The sequence below is a fragment of the Aulonocara stuartgranti genome, assembly GCF_965226115.1.
Source record: "Aulonocara stuartgranti genome assembly, chromosome: 23".
Taxonomy (NCBI): Eukaryota; Metazoa; Chordata; class Actinopteri; order Cichliformes; family Cichlidae; genus Aulonocara; species Aulonocara stuartgranti.
The window spans coordinates 17,603,899-17,623,932 of record NC_138958.1 but is presented as its reverse complement, the minus strand read 5'-3'; the positions used below and the strand labels follow the sequence as shown (position 1 = coordinate 17,623,932).

Here is a 20,034-nt window from a genome sequence, read left to right as displayed (position 1 = left end):
TTTCCTTGGTTGCTCCTCTGGTTAGACTTAAATTTCGTGGGTGTTTATTTTTCCTTCCTTTTGCTACCCTGAATTGTTGGAAACATCGCTGAGGTAACAGAGCTTTCCTGCTGTTAGCTGAGCTATCGCGTTGCAAAGAGGCTAGGGTCGCGAAAAAACTCTTTGAAGTATGGTTCAGGAAGCCATTACTTAGAAGTGCCGCATACGTGTACTGAATAAACAGTCAGTAGGATAACTCACTTGTGATTCAGAGAAAAAACGACGGCTGAAAGGGAAGTAAAACTGCAAAATCCTGCTTAGCCACGGAGAAGAGCGTCTACCTCGGTCGCCATCTTGGCTCCTCCACCCTCTCCGCCATTACACGAAAACTTTTTTATATGGATGATGTCATCGCGAGGTGACAAACTCACGGAATTCGTCCCACGAATCTGCCCGTCCTCGTGCACAGTCCAGTTAGGACAGAGAAGGGGGAAGGCAGTTCCCCCCACCGAGACGCGCTCAGGGTGCCTTCATCCACAAGCCTGAGTACTTGTACCGGAAGCGACTGCTGAATGCTGATTGATTGATTCGTGGGCCAGATTGGGAGTTAAGAGGAAATGGGTGATAGGGACAGTTTTTAGTGTTGAACACTCTTCTGTCTGGATGGGAACGCTGTTTGTTCACCAGAATCTGTGGGGTAACACGTGGACAGGTTGGCAGTCTGTCACAGGGATAACATGCACAGACAGACAAGCATTCACACTCACAACATTACAAACATAAACTCTTCATTGAACTTGTTCAAGCTTGTGCTTCATTCAGTTCTGTGCTGTAGACCAGCGGTCCCCAACCTTTTTTGCGCCACGGACTGGTTTATGCCCAACAATTATTTTCACGGACCGGCCTTTAAGGTGTGGCGGATAAATACAACAAAATAAAACTAGTACCGGTACCGAAAAAAAGATTTATCCATAACACACGTGAAAAGACCCAGGAAAACAGAGTAAACGATAAAAACTATAACAAAATAACGCTGAAAACCGATAAAAACCCTGAAAACCATACATTTCACACCTGAGCCTCAACTCTCGCGGCCCGGTACCAGACGACTCACGGACCGGTACTGGTCCGAGGCCCGGAGGCTGGTTGTTCAATCCACTGTCTACAGTGGATTGAACACCTTCACTGTGACTGCAGGACGATCCAGACTGTAGGAAGCAGGAAACACAGCTGGATTCATTCCTGTCCACTGTGTCTGCTCCACGCTGAGGAGAGAAACACTTGCACAAACTGGAACTGTTCAATAAACCCAAGTATGTAATCCAAATGAATCCTTTCCACCCTGACATGTAAGATTGGACCTTTGTCAGCTCAGATACATCCAAAGCACACAAAGGATGGAAGTGAAGTCAAAGCTCACACTAACCTAACACATAACCAGTTTGTTCATGCAACAAAAGCAAAAACATTGGATTGGTAAGAAAAACAGAAATCAGTTATTCATAAATCACATCCAGGCTGCTTTTAGTGTTCTACATACATTAATATGTTGATATATAAAAAATAAATAGGGAGTAATAGGAACAATATAATTAGAGAACTTGTATTGGAGAGGTTGGTCATCATTTCATCATACAATGACAATAATGCTAATGAACACTTTGAACACTCACAGGTGAATGTGTCAGCTGTGCTGGCACTGACATGACTCTTACTGATAAATGTAAAACATTTGTAAGTGGGACACTGAGGCCTCTGGAAACAATCAGATTGAGGCTGTGACCTGTTGTTTGGCTGGGTTCTGTCACATGCTGCTTAAAATTAAAACATTTTAATAAAGTGGTGAAATGTCCGCTGTCAGAGCTGCTGCTGTCAGTGTGAATGTTAAAATAACCTGAAATTATCACACAGCCAAATGTCATTTTGGGAAAAAAGTTCAGCAATTATTTCCAGGAAGCCACATCTCTGGGAGGAGGATTTATAGTGAGCAGTAATACAGGAAGCGATACAGAAATATTTATTAAACCTAAATATTTACAAGTCACGAAGTTGTCAAGTAGCAAAGTTTAACAATTATAAATGTTTTTATATTTCACAGAGTTCCCAGCACTCCTGTTGGTACAGGGCTACATTCAACTCAGATCAAGTCTCTGTAATCAAGTCAGGTTTTCAGGTTTAAAAGTGTTTTTTGGTAAAGGTGTCACAGTAAGAAGTGCAGGATCTGAACTGCAGGGAATGATGAAGCTATCAGTGGATCCAGTTTTGTGTTTTTCTTCCACATATGATGCGGAGTTTAACCTTTCAGTCAGGTTGGTTTCAGGATGATATAAAGAGGTAATTTTCTGCTGGAGATTCCACAGTCTGCAGGATTCTCTAGACTCCGACGATATGAACAGCTGGTCCCGGTCTAAGAGGATGTAAGCTGGTATAACCCATCAGGAGAGTATTTCTCTAGTTAGGATGTGAGATGTGGTTTCTGCCGAGGCTTTTTTAAGATAGAACAGTCCTCTCCAGCCTGTACAGCAGTCTACAAAGAATATTAAATACAGGTCTCCACTGACAGTGTAGGTAAAGGGTCCCATGAGGTCTTCTCCCAGGACCTCTGCAGGCCTGCTGACCAAAGTTTATTGGAACTTTCCAGTGTCTAGTGTCTCCAGTTTGTACAACTGACACACTCTGCAGTGTTGTACATAATCCCTCACATCCAGATCAGTACATGAGTTCTGGTAATTATTTATGTGTTTTATATCTTTTAAGATGGCCCCATGAAAGATCATCATGGTATTGGTGGACTGGTGGTGGAGGAGGGAGGATGTGATGTCTGGTACAGTGTGTCATGAAGTAACTGGATCACTTTGCTCTCCACAACAACTGGAGCAGCACAGGAAGAAGCACATGGGTCACTGAGGGATTCCTTCATTATGGTCTGCATTTGCTCTTTTATCACCTGCACATTTGTGGGAGACACATGAAAAGGCTTCTGTTTAATAAGCACACTGTTAATCTGTAGAGACATCAGTGCAGCTCAGTCAGTGAGCAGCTCACTGTCCTACCTTCTGGTGATGCCATCGGTAAATGTTCCTCATCTTGGCCTTCTTAAATGAAATTTCAAAACAGAAAAACCTCATTACATAAATCAATGTGATGATGTGATGCAGTGAACACTGAGAAAGAGACACAAACATACCTCCTACTCTGATTGGTGATCTGTAACCAAAGCAGTGAAAATTATGCCAGTGTCAGAAGATAATATGATGCAGTAAATTAAACATTTCGATTTTTTATTATCCTCACCTGGGGTCAGACGGAGCCCTCTTTTTTAAGTACCAATATAATAATCCTCCTCCAATAATTAAAATTAAAACACCCACAGCTCCACCAACAGCTGCTCCCACATTAAAACTGCGTTCTCCACACTGAGCATCAGCTGCAGATGTTCCCGCTGTTATCTGCTGAAGGTTGAGTGAGTGACATCTGGAAGGACAGAGGGACACTGTTAGGGGACATGTACAGATGTTGCACATGTGTCTCTGAAGCTTCACTTACTGTGTGTGTGGCTGACAGGAGTGAAATGTTCCATTAGAAAATGTTCCACTGCTGCAGTCAGAGCACTCAGTGTCTGTGGAGGCGGTTCCTGATGACAACAACAACATGTGTGGATCAGTGTGGAATTCTGTCCTCAAACACACCAAGAAGCTTTGCTGTGAACACTAACAGCAACACAAAGACTCGATCAAGAATATCTGGACTTGCTGGTATTTTCATGTTTTATCTGAACTTCACTCTCTGTGATATCTCTCACACTGAGTCCAAACATGGCTCTGTCGTACCACAGGTCCTCGTCTAGCAGACCTCTGGGCTGCTCAGTGTATTTAATTAAAAAACTGGCACAGTTTGACATCTTCATATCATAAATTCATATAAAACAAACAGACTAATCAAATACCTTAATCTGTAAGATGTTTCCATTTTATTTTTTAAGAATCTACAAATTTTAGGGACCCATACAGAAGTAAAACTTGAAAAGTTGAACTTCAATCCAACTGTGATATATATTTTAAGGCAGCGGTCCCCAACCTTTTTTGTGCCACGGACCGGTTTATGCCCAACAATATTTTCATGGACCGGCCTTTAAGGTGTCGTGGATAAATACAACAAAATAAAACTAGTACGGGTACCGAAAAAAAATAAGATTTATTCATAACACACGTGACCCAGGAAAACAGAATTAACGATAAAAACAATAACAAAATAACGCTGAAAACCGATAAAGAAAGTGGTTTTATTTATAGATGTTTATATATAAATATTTATGGTGGCCCCTAGAGACAAAGCACGTACAAATTCCAAAGCACGTACAAACTGCAAAACACATTTCTAGAGTTAACTGAACTTCCAAAACAGAGCTACCTAGATCACTTAATTTACACAATTGAAAGCATGTGTGTATTGTTTGTGTATTTATACACAAGCACTCATATATATTCAAATAATTAAAAAAAAAAAAGTTCATTTACCTGTTACTACCACACACCAAATCCGGTCGTTGGTACTTGCTGGCTTGTGTAGCCACAAGATAACAAAAGCTCAACACTGCGCCTAGCATCCTGGAGCACTTCTGTTGTGTTTTGTACGTGTTTTGGAGTTTGTACGTGCTTCAGAGTTCGTAGTCAAAGGAGCTTGCAAAGAAAAGCGTCTGGACTTCTTTAAGTTGCTTGAAGACGTTTCACCTCTCATTCGAGAAGCTTCTTCAGTTTTAAGGTCAGATGGTGGGGAGTCCCAGATTTAAACCTAGTGGGAGTACCCCCCCACAGAGGGACAAAAGGACCCCCTGATGATCCTCTAATCGCCTGAGCCAAGGTGTGAAACTGGTTGTGGGTCAAAACTGGATTATAGATGGCAGACAGTTGGTGTCGTAAACCCCCGCCTCTGTTCAAAGATGGTCGCTCACAGTGGACATAGATGGCTTCTTTCACTCCTCTTTCAAACCATCTGTCCTCTCTGTCCAAAATGTGAACATTGGCAGTATCCTTTATCCTTAAGATGCAGATGGACTGCTGAGTCTTGTCCTGTGGAGGTGGCTCTTTGACCTTAGAACTGAAGCAGCTTCTCGGATGAGAGGTGAAACGTCTTCAAGCAACTTAAAGAAGTCCAGACACTTTTCTTTGTAAGCTCCTTTGACTACGATGACCTGGATGACTGAGAACCTTCACAGACTTCAGAGTTCGTACATGTTTTGAAGTTTGTATGTGCTTTGTCTCTAGGGGCCACTGTAAATATACTTTTATTTATTCACTCCACATAAAATGTAATAAATAAATCTTATAATACAAAAATCAACTATTCACATTTCAACTTTTAACTATTTAAATTTTCAGCTTTTTCCTTTTACAAATTTAAAGTGAAACAACACAAAACACTGCAAACCACAACACAATTAAATATAAATTAAAATATGAAAACAAAAAGAAGATGCATATTCTCTGTCATATGGGCCTGCATGAATAAACTTTCTGAATCCTTTATCATCCACAACTGAAAATAGTTGTGGATGATTACTATACTTTTCTAATGTGACGTTGTTGTCCCTGGCTCTCTTTCTCTGTCTCTCCCTCCCGCTCTGTTCCTGTGCTACTGTGAGTGTAACTACCGCCCCCCCCCCTGCCCAGCGCAAAGCACAGGGCTCGTGTGCGGAGTGAAGCGGAAAAAAAGTGCGAGAGAGAGAGGGTGAGAGAAAGAGAAAAAAAACCCACGGCTCGCGATAAGGAGCTGGCTCGCCTGGTTCACTTCAAAGATCTGGCTCTAAGAGCTATTTCGTTCGCGACCGACACATTACTACTCTCGACACCTGTAGGACTGCTTCAGCAGAACTAACTGGGATACTGTCAGACATGAGGACTTGGGGGCTTTCACTGACACTTTCCTGTATTATATTAAGAAATCAGAAGCCTTGGATGAGCTGGGAGGTTCTGCACCTCCTGAAAGAGAGGACACCATCTTCAGGTCTGGTGATACAGGTCTCCTCAGTATGGTCAGAGTCAACCTGAAGAGAGGTGTCATCTAAGGTGAGCTACAGGAGAAGGATCGATGGTCATCTGGACCAGCGGTCTCCAACCTTTTTTGCGCCACGGACCGGTTTATGCCCGACAATATTTTCATGGACCGGCCTTTAAGGTGTCGTGGATAAATACAACAAAATAAAACTAGTACCGGTACCAAAAAAAGAAGATTTATTCATAACACACGTGAAAAGACCCAGGAAAACAGAGTTAACGATAAAATCGATAACAAAATAACGCTGAAAACCGATAAAAACCCTGAAAACCATACATTTCACACCTGAGCCTCAACTCTCGCGGCCCGGTACCAAACGACTCACGGACCGGTACCGGTCCAAGGCCCGGGGGTTGGGGACCGCTGATCTGGACCATAACAACAGTAGGCAGGTGTAGGAGGGCATCCAGCATCTCACCAACTACAGGATGAGCCTCTGACAACAACTATATGTGCTGTTCAAGATTCATCTGGGAACACATTATATGAACCGATACAAATAAACAACATTTTCAGGGATTTCTATAAAACGTTGTATTCACCACAAATAAACCCATCTAAAAAAGAAACTGATCAGTTTTTGGACAACATAACTCTTCCAAAATTATTGGACACTCAAGCAATGGCACTGGATTCACCACTGACACCAGGTGAACTCCAGGAAGTATGCACAATAATAAGGCTCCAGGTCCAGATGGCTTTTCCTGCAGAATTCTACAAAGAATTCTGGTCGATTCTAGCACCAGTTTTCTACAGAACGTTGTTGGAAATTAAAGAAAAGGGCAGACTTCCATCAAATATGAATTCTGCAAACATTAATCTCCTGCTAAAACCAGGCAAAGACCCTGTATATCCCTCAAGCTATCGTCCAATATCCCTTATAAATGTAGACCTTAAAATAATCTGCAAAGCTCTCTCAAAGAGACTGGAGAAAATAACCCCCCTCTTAATTCATCCTGACCAAACTGGTTTCATAAAAGGTAGGCACTCATCAACAAATACACGTAGATTACTTAATTTGATAGACTACTCATACAGTAAAAACCTAGAAACTACAATATTCTCTTTAGACGCAGAAAAAGCATTTGACAGAGTTAACTGGAAATTTCTATTTGCAACTTTACACAAATTTGGTTTTGGATCCTCTTTCATAAACTGGTTAAAAATATTATATAATTCCCCAACAGCTTGTGTTAGAACAAATGACCAGACATCCTCCAGCTTCTGTCTCTTGAGGGGCACCAGGCAGGGATGCCCACTCTCCCCTTCACTATTTGCAATTTTTATTGAACCACTAGCAGCAGCAATTAGACAGAATTCAGTAATTAAGGGCATAAAATGCAAGAACGTGGAACATAAAATCAGCCTTTATGCGGATGATGTGTTACTCTTTCTCCAAAATTCACAAACCAATATCTCTGGGGTGATTGAATTGATAAACTCTTTTGCAAGAATATCAGATTACTCAATTAACTGGTCAAAATCTACAGTCCTACCGATTAATTGCTCCTTCCATAATTCCTCTTCTACACCACTGCAATCGGGAAATATAAAATATTTAGGTATTAATGTTTCTCCCAAGCTTGCAGATCTAACTAAATTAAACCATATCCCACTTTTAAAGAAGGTAGAAGATGATCTGGCTAGATGGAAATGTCTACCCATATCACTCATGGGAAGGGTTGCCGCTATAAAAATGATGGTCTTACCAAAAATAAATTATTTATTCTCAATGATCCCAACTAAACCGCCACAAGATTGGTTCAGATCTCTAGATTCATGTATGTCCAAATTCCTTTGGAAAAATAAACCCCCACGTATAAGCTTAAAAACACTACAAAAGACCAAGGATAAAGGAGGACTAGAACTGCCTAACTTTCAGCACTACTTCTTAGCCAACAGGCTTCAGTTTATCTCAGGATGGCTAAAACACACCCTCTTAGATGAACCTTGGCTAGATGTAGAACAAGCACTCTGCAATAATCTAGAGATCTCAGACCTACCATTTATCAGCTCAAACATCCAACGACATGAATGCTTTAAAAGCATCAACATCAGCTCTTCTCTGACAGCATGGTGGGAGTTTCTAAAATTGACGGCGTCTTCATTAATCCCATGCAAACGTACACCTATCTGGAACAACCCTGACATATTACAAAACAATAATATGATAAACTTTTCAGATTGGAGTGATAAAGGAATCAAATATTTAGAACATATACTAGAAGGAACAGAATTTATTTCATTTGACGGACTAGTTACACAATATGGGATCAACAAGAAAAGATTTTTAGAATATCAACAAATTAAATCCATAGTAAAAAAGAAATTTAAACCGGGTCAAGTTGAACTACAAACACCACCAAGTGTGGTTCAATTTCTTACTCTTAAACCCCCCAAATTACTATCCAAAATATACAGAATGCTTTCTAAAACAGATGAATCAATATCACTTCCTATTGCAAAATGGGAAGCGGATTTATCAGTTAACTTAGACCTAAACTTCTGGTCTCAGATTTGCTTAAAAACCTTTCATCTAATTAGAAATCCCAGTCTTCAATTAATTCAATACAAAATATTACATAGAGTGCACTATACAGGTCATCGGATGTTCAAGATGGGCTTTTCGTCTACCAACAACTGCTCACACTGCCAAACCAATTCACCGGACAATTATATCCACGCTCTTTGGTTCTGTCCACCAGTTCAGAAGTTTTGGCGCGAGATATGTGAAGACTTATCGAAGTGTCTGAAATGTAACATTCCAACTTCCCCCTTAGTGTGTTTGTTGGGCAGCTTAGATAATGTCACTTCAGAAAAGAATATCGCCCATATGGTTTTCACTGCCCTATGCATAGCCAAGAAAACAGTCCTCATGAACTGGAAAAATAAAAATAATCTTAATTCTAACCAATATAGAAATTATCTATTAGATTACATTAGTCTTGATACAGCCTCTGCCACCACATCAGATCAATTGCTCTGGGCTCCTTTGATCAGCTCCATCACCTAGTGGGGGTGGGGGGTCATAGTTTGGTCCCGCCTTCACTGTTGTGATTGGTGTGGGGGTAGGGACAGGCTTAGGGCGTCGGGGGGTTCCCCGGAGGCATCTTCCTTGGGGGGCTCAACCCGGGGTAGCGGTCATGTCCGGTTAGGGGCTCTGTTGGCTCTCAGGTGACTGTTTCCTCGCGGCTGCGTGCAGCGGGGCTAGGGGAGGGTCTGTGCTGACGGACGTGGGTTACTGACCTGGTAGCCTGGCTGCGGCTGCCCCTGGGTGGGTCCGGGATGGGCGTGAGGTTCTGGGGGCGCTCCGTCTCTGGGCTGGGACCCGGACCGGGCCTCGGGGGCTTGGGTCCTGGTTGGTGTGTTGCCGGGGTTGTGGGCGGGTGGGTGCATGGGGGCCCAGCCCTGGAGCAGGGTGCCGCCGGTGCGTCGAGCCACCTGGGGGGCTCTTCAACTGGTGGGGGAGATTGTCACATCTTGCAGGAGCTTTCCTCTCCTCAGGAGCTCCCTCTGCAGGAGGGGGAGATACAGGAGAGGTGGAGGAAGATCTCAGCCTGGGTGTTTATTGTCTTATGTAGTCTGGAAGATGAGTGGATGGTGGGGTGGGTGCAGTTTTCTCTGTGGTGGGGTTGGGTGGACTGTCCCGGGCTCTGTGGGGCCGGGCGGCGCTGCTGCACTGGGCCCGGTCTGGATGGGCCTGGGCCCCCTTTCCCTGGCGGGTCGCGGAGTATGGGGGTGCCTACTGGGGTCAGCGGGGGAGCTGGCCCCAGGGAGGGGTCACTTGCCCCTCCCTTCCTTCCCTCCCCATCTCCAGCTGCCTCCCTCTTCCTCCCGCTCCACCACAACCACCCACACATGCAGGGCCTTGGAGTAGGGGTATGTCACCAGGGTGCAGAGGAGGCTACCCCCCCCCCCCCTCTGTCCCCTTCTGGCTGCCTCTGCCTCAATTTTATCCCACAACTTAGACATTCACATTACTCACACTCTCATTACACATACATATAGGATCTTGGGGGTGGGCACGATACACGGAGTCCAAAGTACCATCAGGGTGTACACCCCACCCCTGGCATCGTTGCCCACCTCTCAATTTTAAATACACGTAGACATTGAGGGCTAGCAGGAGGGACCATGCGCTTACCTGCTGCTCTCTGGCAGGTAGCTCCATGCCCTCCTGGGTTTTAAATGCACCTTAGAACACACATGCATCAACATTACAATGAGCGGGTGGAGGGAGGTTTGGAGTCTTCTCTCACCCCCATTCTCTGCGACCTGCTGGAGCAGGGGGGCTAGGACTAGGAGGAGGAGTTGGCCGTCCGACTGCGGTCTGGAGTGTGGAGCCTTCCTGCTGCTGCGGAGTCGGGGCGGTCTGCCTCCCCCCACCGCAGGGAAAAGGGAAACACCACCTGGGTCTGGGTGCAGTTCCCCCCTCCAGGGGCGGGGGCACCTAGACCCGGTTTGTAGAGTACGCTTGGGGAGTGTGATCGTGTGTACAACGTCTCTTTATGTCTGTCTCCACGTTGGTTGAGTGTGGAGTAAGTGCATATGAGAGCATGAGGGTGGGAATGGATGTTTGTATCTGTGTGTGCCTGTATGTCTGTGTCTATATGTCAGGTTGGGTGTCAGGCGCCACCTCTCTGGGGACATCTCAGGCCCTCCAAGGTTTGGAGGCCTATCTCCCCCTACCACCACTTCCCCTGCCAGTGGCGGACCCCCTCAGACATCGGTGCGTTGGTGGTTCTTTGTGTCCGGGGATGGGCGTCCAGGTACACACCGGCTCACTCCTTGGTGGCCACTTATCGGGGCCTGGAGCCTGGGGCTCGCTCGGGCCACTTCGGAGGTGGGGTGCCCCGGGCCTCTCGGCCTGGGGCTCGGTCACTCAGGCGCAGCTGGCTGCCGGCGGAGCTCACGGGCGCGTCACTGCAACCCCCCCTGGCTTCTGCTCCGCGGCTGCTGAGTGAGCCCTCATCTGGGACTCTCCTCAGCTCTTTCCGGGACAGTGGCGCAGCTGCCCCTCTGTTGGTCTTCCTTGGTCTCTTGTGTTCTGGGGGCCTCTGGATGTCTGGAGTTTTGATCTCCTCCACACCTGCTTCACGCCCTGGAGGACGGGGCTGTGGCCCCCCCACACCCTCTAGCAGATTATTACATGAAGGAACCTTTTAAAAAACAAAAAACAAGCGCGTCCATGCTCACAGGTGTACACACGGGTGATCACACCCACAAACTACACCCTTTTTGGCTCCTACCTCAAAGCACACTGTGTTCTGTTGATCTTATGTGCTGCACAATAATGTTTAACATTTAGTATTTACTGTCATATTCCCATATATCATTGTGATGTTGTTTATTCTATTACTCTTGTTCTCTTCTGCTTGCTTTCTTTTTTCTTTCTCAGCAGGTGATCCAGGTGATTGACATATGCATTTTTTTTCCTCTGCCCGTTCTGTTGGTTTTTGTCTTTTGCCCTTCTCCCCTGTCCCTCTTCTCAGCTGTTTCTCTTTCCCTCTTTCTTTCTCCCCTTCTTTCCCCCAGTCAAGTCTGTCCCGTATTCAGTAAGTGAAAATAAAATAAACAATAAAAGGTGAATCAAATGGACCATTATGGCAAGGCTGGGATGGTCAGTTTGGTAAAGTAAATCCGTTGGGCATCTTTCTTTGCCTTTAGACAACAATTCTGATGGCAAAAGAGCCAAACGGGACAGGCAAAAAAAAAAAAAGGATGAGCCTCTGATTTGGTGAAGGTGAAAGAGCGTTAGCGGAGGAGTTGAACTTATTTTGGGCCACTTTGATGTGAAATCACCAGAAGTAGCCAAGTTATACTTAGCAACCCAAAGCAGCTTGATCCTTAGAGTGGAGGAGCATGAGGTGAGGTGGACATAAATGAGAGGAAAGCTGCAGGACCTGATGGTGTTCCTGGACCTGTGCTGAAGGACTGCGCAGACCAGCTGGCTGGAGTCATCACCAGGATTTTCAACCAGTCTCTATATCCTCTGAGAAACCAGTCTGTACCAGTGTCAGTCACTATTGACCAATAGCACGTTTCCCAATGGTGATGTTTTTATATGGTGACTGTTTGCATTGTTGACTTTAAACTTAATTTTGCTGTACAAATCCTATGTTACAATGATAATTACAATATTCTATAAAAATGTTCAGCAAATATTAAATTAGATCAGTTTCCCTGAACTCTGGTATTCTCATTTAAAAACACAAACCTACCTTTCTGACTAATGTACTGTCCTGGATTACAGCGTTTGTGTTCATGTGCTCTCTCACAGCTGTGTCCTGTATGGTGGACACAGTATAATCCCTCCAGTGGTTTACAGAGTGTATCTGATGTTGCTGTGCACTGCTTCTTTACCCTCAGACCAAGAGCTGCCAACATAAAAAGAACATACTCAACATGTTTCGTGTATTTGTGAAGAGACGCTGAAGCTCACGATTTTTTTTTGCTGAAAATACATTTGGTCATTATGACGTCTTTAGGAAATATCAAACATCATCATCTTGAATTAATTAAATCATGGAGAAAGACCTCCATTTATGTTTTAATTTGATTTTAAACTACTATAACATAAAACATAGTAAAGCCCAGTGAAATTAATCCACCTGGGTGACAGTTTGTACAGGGAATACATCGCTCCAGCCCATTAGGTTGATCGGTGAAGGTTCCATCCATGCAGGGCAGACATGAAGTACTTCTATACTCATTACAGTGAGTTTTCACTCGACTCCCTGATGAAAACAAAAGCAACAAATTCATTTCAAGTTTGCCTTTTTGTATTCTGTCTAAGTTGTGTGAAAACACATGCATTCATCATTCAGATGGTTTTACCTGCAAGACACTTCGGACAGCATTCATTTCCTATCTGATACTCTGCTTGATGACATGTGAGGCTGAGACCACTGGAGACTTTCATCAGAATTATCAGAATTACCTGAAGAGAGAGAAAAGGGGCCATGCCATGAAATTTTAGTCGTCGTCGTCCCCGTTTGGTTAAAAAAAAAAACAAAAAAAACACATCCCATCTCGCCCCTGCAGGCAGGCTATCCTTCAAGCTTGAGTCGTCTACCAGAGGCCTGGGAGCTTGAGGATCCTAGCTGTGTCGTAGCTGTTCCTACATACACACAAAAGTGAGTACACCCCTCACATTTTTGTAAATATTTTGTTATCTTTTCATGGGACAACAATGAAGATATGACACTTTGATACAATGTGAAGCAGTTGGTGTACAGCTTGTATAACAATGTAAATTTGCTGTCCCCTTAAAATAACTCAAACAGCTATTAATATCTAAACCGCTGGCAACAAATGTGAGTACACCCCTAAGTGAAAATGTCCAAACTGTCCCCAAAGTGTCAATATTCTTTGTGACCATCTTTTCCCAACACTGCCTTAAGTCTATTGGGCATGGAGTTCACAGGGTACCACTAGTACCACTCTTCCGCTCCTCCATAATGACATCATAGAGCTGGTGGATGTTAGAGACCTTGCACTTCTACATCTTCCATTTGAGGATGCCCCACAGACGCTCAATAGGGTTTAAGTCTGGAGACATGCTTGGCCAGTCAAGTACCTTTATCCTCAGTTTATTTAGCAAGGCGCTGGTCTTTTTTGAGGTGTGTTTGGGGTTGATATCATGTTGGAATACTGTCCGGTAGCCCAGTTTCTGAAGGGAGGGGATCATGCTCTGCTTCAGTATTGCACAGTACATGTTGCCATCCCCCGCCCCAGTGCCAGCAGCACTCATGCAGCCCCAAACAATGACATCCCACCAACATGCTTGACTGTAGGCAAGAAACACTTACCTTTGTACTCTTCACCAAGTTGCAACCACAACCCCCAACACCATCTGAACTAAATAAGTTAGTCTTGGTCTCATCAGACCACAGGTAATCTGCTTGTCCTCAGCAACCTTTTTGCTGGCTTTCTTGTGCATTATCTTTAGAAGAAGCTTTCTTCTAAGACGACAACCATGTGATGCAGTGTGCTGCGTATGGTCTGAGCACTGACAGGCTCAACCTCCACACCTTCAGCCACTGCAGCAACAGTGGCAGCATTGATACATCTATTTTAAAAAGACAACCTTTGGATATGACGCTGAGCACATGCACTCAACTTTTTTTTTTTTTTTTTTGCCTGTCCCGTTTGGCTCTTTTGCCATCAGAATTGTTGTCTAAAGGCAAAGAAAGATGCCCAACGGATTTACTTTACCAAATTGACCATCCCAGCCTTGCCGTAATGGTCCATTTGATTCACCTTTTATTGTTTATTTTATTTTCACTTACTGAATACGGGACAGACTTGACTGGGGGAAAGAAGGGGAGAAAGAAAGAGGGAAAGAGAAACAGCTGAGAAGAGGGACGGGGGAGAAGGGCAAAAGACAAAAACCAACAGAACGGGCAGAAAAAAAAGAAAAAGAAAAAAAAATGCATATATCAATCACCTGGATCATGCACTCAACTTCTTTGGTTGACCATGGCGAGGTTTGTTCTGAGTGGAACCTGTCCTGTTAAATTGTTGTGTGGTTTTGACCACTGTGCTGCAGCTCAGTTTCAGGGTGTTGGCATTATTCTTATAGCCCAGGCCATCTTTATGTAGAGTAACAATTCTTTTTTCAGGTCCACAGATTCTTTCCCATGATGTGCCATGTTAAAAGCAAGAGCAACAGTGTTGGGGAGTAACGGAATACATGTACCGCCATTACGTATTTAAATTCAAAATATGAGTAACTGTATTCCGTTACAGTTACCGTTTAAAAAGGTGGTATTTAGAATACAGTTACTTTGTTGAAATAAATGCATTACACTGCGGTACTTTCCTGCTTCATATTGTGGCGGGTCAGGACTGTTTGGGTTTTGTTTGACAGCCATGTTCTGTTGTTCCAGGCGGCAGCGTTACAGTTGCCATGGTTACAGGGCGACGCTCTCTCTCTCTCTGTGACTGTGTGTTTCCTGGGTGAGAGAGCGCCTTTTTGTTGTTGTTGTTGTTGTTGTGCTAAGCTAATAGGCAGAATGCTACAGGCATAACCCTAAAGAATGTAGCCTCATAGGCAGTGTAGTCCGTGCTGCAGGGAGAATGGACTGCCATACCCGTTATGTGTCTGTGAGCAAGAGGAGGGAGAAAAAGGAAAGTGGAAATGTACGAGCTGTCATCGAGCAAAAACGGGAGCTGGAAGCATGTAAATATAAAAATAACCACTGCAGCCAAGAAGAGTGCCTGACGAGCCCAGTTGTAAGTAAGCTATTAAGACTCGACTGTACACCATGTTCGTGTATTCCTCCAAAAACAATAAGTTCTGTTGGAGCAGCCTTTCAACGCCTCTCTCTGTCTCTCGCAAGCAAAGTTGACCCAGACAACAAAGTAAAGCTAGTTTTCGGCTACGAGCCTGACATAAACCCGACATATTAGCCAGAGGTCCCTTTACTACGGTTCGGAGCCGCGGACCTTGAGTAATAGTAATAAATCACACAGCAATAGTACATTCACGTAGTTGTAAAAAGCATGATAATATATTAAGTAATCCAAAGTATTCAGAATACGTTACTGTCATCGAGTAACGTAACGGAATACGTTACAGAATACATTTTGGGGCATGTATTCTGTAATCTGTAATGGAATACATTTTAAAAGAAACCTTCCCAACACTGAAGAGCAATAACACCAAATTCAAACACATCTGTTCCCCATTTCCACCTGAGACCTTGTAAAATTAATGAGTCACATGACACCAGGGAGGGAAAATGGCTAATTGGGCTCAGTTTAGACATTTTCACTTTTACTCCCTTTTGTTGATAGCGGTTTAGGCAATAATGGCCGTATGTTGAGTTATTTTGAGGTAACAGCAAATCTACACTGTCAGACAAGCTGTAGACTGACTACCTTACATTGTATCAAAAGGGTCAAATTGTAGTCCCATTAAAAGATATAATAAAATATTTACAAAAATGTTAGGGGTGTACTATACATTTCTTTTCCTTCAAGATATATTTTTTTGTTGACTCCGGCATTGTTTCACAAATTCAAATCTGAGGCCATGATTGAACATTAATATTTAAAAAACTAGTAAAGTTAAAATCTCAAAATGCTTAATGATCATTCTTAACCGGCTCGCTACCTCCTGCTTTTGGCCTAGGCTGTCACTTGAGCCCATTTCCTTTTAGTAAAAAAGGAGCTCCTCGGCCGGTGTTCCAAGCAATCTGAACAGATACTAAAATGTGATGTTGTGAGACTGCATGCCACTGATTAACTGGTCAGTGGCATCACTCAACGAGTCATATGAGCATCTCAAGAAAATTAAAACTGCCAATTTCTGAAATTGAGAAATGGCTACAAAAACAACACCCTGTTCCCCATGTCTGATGAAAGCCACAGACCAAGCAGCAGATCTATTCTTGCCTCAACGTCCACCTTTGTTGTAGCATTTGTGTAACATACTAATTACATGACGGGGCACTCGGCTGCAAAAAAATTTGCTTCTTAAAGCTGAAATTAACTTTAGGTTTCTGCATGTGGTGACATGTTACTGTACACTTTTGACTAACAAAGAGCATCAGGAGAAGAAGATATGAAGTCAAAACATGAACAGGAACCAGCAGATGGCGATCAAGCCTCCAGGAGAGCTGCTGAGCCAGGTGAGCTGTAACTTCATGTAAATATTTTACCAGAAATGTTGCAGGATTCACAGGTTTCCAGAAACATGTCCCTGAGATTTGAGACAATGGAGTGGAGTGAACAGCTGGACTACACCTGGAAACACAAAGATTTTTTTTTTTTTTTTGCAGTCTTTCGTCATCCATCCTCACATGCAGACACAATAATATCAACACAACAGACAAAAGATATACTTAATACAAAATAATGAAAGCAAAATGATAATAGTGTTAATTTGGAGCATCATGTAACTCAAAAGTGACAAAGCTATGACTTGTTCATCTGAGTGAACAAATCTGTTCCTAATCCTTGATGTTCTGTACTCTGGAAACAGAAGCCAAGGAGAACGAACTGAAAGTCAGTGTGCACAGGGATCCTGGTTCAGCATGGATTTACTTTTCCTACATCCCTCTGATCGATGTTAAAGAGATCAATGTGAAATGTAAAACTTCCACAACGCTTTGAAAATCTTGGTGACAAAGTAAAGAGTTATGGTGAAGTTGATCAAATTATCTCATGGAACTGTTTGTTTGGATGAGTGGATTCATTTAACAGGAGAAGTCGGACGCATCAAACTAATGTTTCATTCATCAGGATTTCCATCTCAAGTTTAACAGCTTGCTCTGCATTGGTTGCTCCAAAGTCAAAAAGTGTCTTTGGAGTATTTCACCTACATGGGAGGCCAAAGCATCTCAATCTGAGTGAGTCTGAATCTGAAGTCCAGATTTTAATTAGGTCACGCCAAAACCTTCATTTTTTTTTTTTTATGTCATTCAGATGCTGAATTGCTGCTGTGTTTTGTATCATTGTGTAAGTAAGTAAAATTGATTTATATAGCACATTTCACAGATAAAAATCACAAAGTGCTTTACAATAAGATCAGACATACAAGTTAAAATTAATTAAAAGCCCGTTTGTATAAAAATGTCTTCAGCTGCTTTTTAAAGGAGTCAGTAGAGTCTAGACAGCGTAAAGACAACGGCAGAGAGTTCCACAGCCTAGGTGCCAGTGCCTGAAAAGCTCGATCCCCACGTGTTTTAAACCTAGTACGTGGGACCACCAGTAGCCTCTGACTTGAAGACCTAAGTGCTCGGGATGAAGCATGAGGTTTCAACAGGTCAGAGATATACTGGGGAGCTTCACCGTGCAGAGCTCTAAAAGTTACAACTAAAATTTTAAAATGAACCCTAAAATTTACAGGCAACCAATGAAGAGAAGCCAAAACTGGAGTAATGTGTGACCTCTTGTTTGTACTATTTAAAAGTCTTGCCGCTGCATTCTGTACAGACTGAAGGCGATCCAGAGCTGATTTGTTGAGACACGTAAAAAGACCGTTACAATAATCCAAACGAGAAGAGATAAAAGCATGAATAATCATCTCAAGTTCTGCCTTTGTGCTGCCGCCTGAGTGCTCTTAGGCTTCAGCACATAATCTGATGTGTGGACATTCTCCTTCAGGATTTTCTGGTAATGAGCAGAATTTATGGTTTCATCAATTATAACAGAGCAGCTCAGACCATCCACACTACCACCACCGTGTCCGACTGCTGCTGCAATGTTCGCTTTATGCCAAATGTAACGGGACTCAACTTTCCAGAAAATTCAGCTTTTGTCTCGTCAGTCCACATAATATTTCTGAGAAGCCCCAGGAAAATCTATGTTTCTTGGCAAATTTGACACTAACCTTTCCTCCTTGAACTCTCCATTTTGTCTCTTTCTTATTGTTGAATCATGACCTCTGACCTTAACCGTATTGTAGGGTCTACCTTACAATATAAAGCCCCTTGAGGCAACTGTTGTTCTGACCTACTGCTGTATAAATGAAATGGAATTGAATTAAATTAACTGAGCAAAGTGACATCTGCAGATAAACAGGTGTAGTTTTTGGAGTCTTCTTTGACCTCCTGGATGAGTCGTTGATGGTTCCTTTGAATAGTTTTGATAGGCTGGTCTCTCAAGGAAGGATCAGCACTGTTCCATGTTTTCTCCATGTGTGAATGTGGCAGGGCGTGGTTGCAGTGCAGCTGCAGGGGAGGCAGATTCATCTGAGTGGCATCCGCAAACACGCCTCGCTAGCTTAAAGGCTGAACTAGGTTGTTGTTGTTAGTGTGTGTGACTCTGTGCTGGAAAGTTGCAGCCGATTGTTTGAACAAAAACCGTTAATAAAAGTGTTTGAAAATGCTGAAAATCACTGAATTGTGGGCGGTTCTGTCATTCTTCTGTCACAGTGGATAATGACCCTTACCATGGTCTAAGGCAGTGGTTCTGTGGAGAGTTTCCCTATATTTAAAATTTAGATTGATCCTCTACACTAAATGTTTTTACCATCAGCGTGACAGCACCATGCAGCCTTAGCAGTTTTAATGCCCATGGAAATGGGCATTCCAGCTGGTTGACTGCGAAGAGCCTTGGGAACTCTTGTGTCATCTTTGCATACCGCCACAATAGCATATTATTTAACCTTAAAAAAATGGAGATTTCCCACATACCACCAGAGAGAGCCCAAGTACCACTGGTGGTACATGTACCACAGTTTGATAAAGACTGGTCTAAAAGTGGTCAGGTTTAAGGACTGGACTGAAAATGAGTGAAAAAGCAGCCAATGCACAAAAAAAACTGAAAGACTTTCAGTGATTCAGTGCAGAATTATTTTTTAAAAACACAAATATAGAAGGCCTGTAGGCTTGGAAACAAAATATAAAGAAATATGGTGTGGCTCAAGACTTTCCCACAGTGATGTATTTTCTTCAATAGGAGCAAAATGGCTCTGCAGTCAGCTCATTAACGGGAAACTGGAGAGAACCAGTCTGAGTAAGCTACAGTCCAAACAACAGCTGAGCTTCACATATGAACACGTACGTGTGTGAAATAGAATTTATTCACAAACACTGAGTCAGGAACAACATTTAGACACACATTACCTCTCTGTGGTAGCAGCACCTGGTCCTCTGTGAAAATCGGCATGAATATCGTCCATTGACTGGCTGCGCTTTAAGGATCCCATTTTCAGTTACAGGAAACTCCCTGACAGAAAAAAAGAAAAACACTTTGATTCATGGGGGGGGGGCAAATAAAGAAGTCATTCACACAATGGACTGCATTACATCAGAAATAACAAATGATCCACAACTACTACTTCACTGAAAACAATTTATCCTCTGTAGAGAATACAAGTATAACCTCTGAAAACTGTCAGGTTTGCCATTATTTCATTCAGTTACAATATCTGTGTGACCTTTGTCAGGTACAGAGAAACTTTATAATGGTAAAAAATAATGATAAATGTACAGAGGTTATACTCTTATTCTGCAAGAATATTTCTTTCCCTCTATGCACCTGTAGCTG

The 20,034-nt window shown here is 43.1% G+C and overlaps 2 protein-coding genes and 1 long non-coding RNA gene across 3 annotated transcripts in view; all 3 read right to left on the bottom strand.

The window, feature by feature from the left end:
• Positions 1-20,034, bottom strand: part of LOC309700549 (tumor necrosis factor receptor superfamily member 14-like) — a gene marked incomplete at its 3' end in the record, with an annotated part of 65,046 nt that overhangs the window by 32,320 nt on the left and 12,692 nt on the right. The gene's annotated exons all lie outside the window — the stretch shown is intronic.
• LOC309699726 lies at positions 1,944-3,177 on the bottom strand. Its single transcript, XR_014274448.1, has 2 exons — positions 3,033-3,177; positions 1,944-2,926 (listed from the first exon to the last, which is right to left on the bottom strand). It is a non-coding gene; the product is annotated as an uncharacterized lncRNA (long non-coding RNA).
• Positions 3,270-20,034, bottom strand: part of LOC309700548 (tumor necrosis factor receptor superfamily member 14-like) — a gene marked incomplete at its 3' end in the record, with an annotated part of 137,911 nt that continues 121,146 nt past the window's right edge. The window contains exons 4-10 of the mRNA XM_082524147.1: positions 19,611-19,713; positions 16,701-16,785; positions 12,871-12,973; positions 12,645-12,770; positions 12,255-12,410; positions 3,526-3,613; positions 3,270-3,453 (exon numbers count right to left, since the gene is read on the bottom strand). Coding sequence (XP_082380273.1) covers positions 3,270-3,453; positions 3,526-3,613; positions 12,255-12,410; positions 12,645-12,770; positions 12,871-12,973; positions 16,701-16,785; positions 19,611-19,693 — 825 coding nt within the window. The 5' untranslated portion in view covers positions 19,694-19,713. The remainder of the gene's footprint in view (positions 3,454-3,525; positions 3,614-12,254; positions 12,411-12,644; positions 12,771-12,870; positions 12,974-16,700; positions 16,786-19,610; positions 19,714-20,034) is intronic.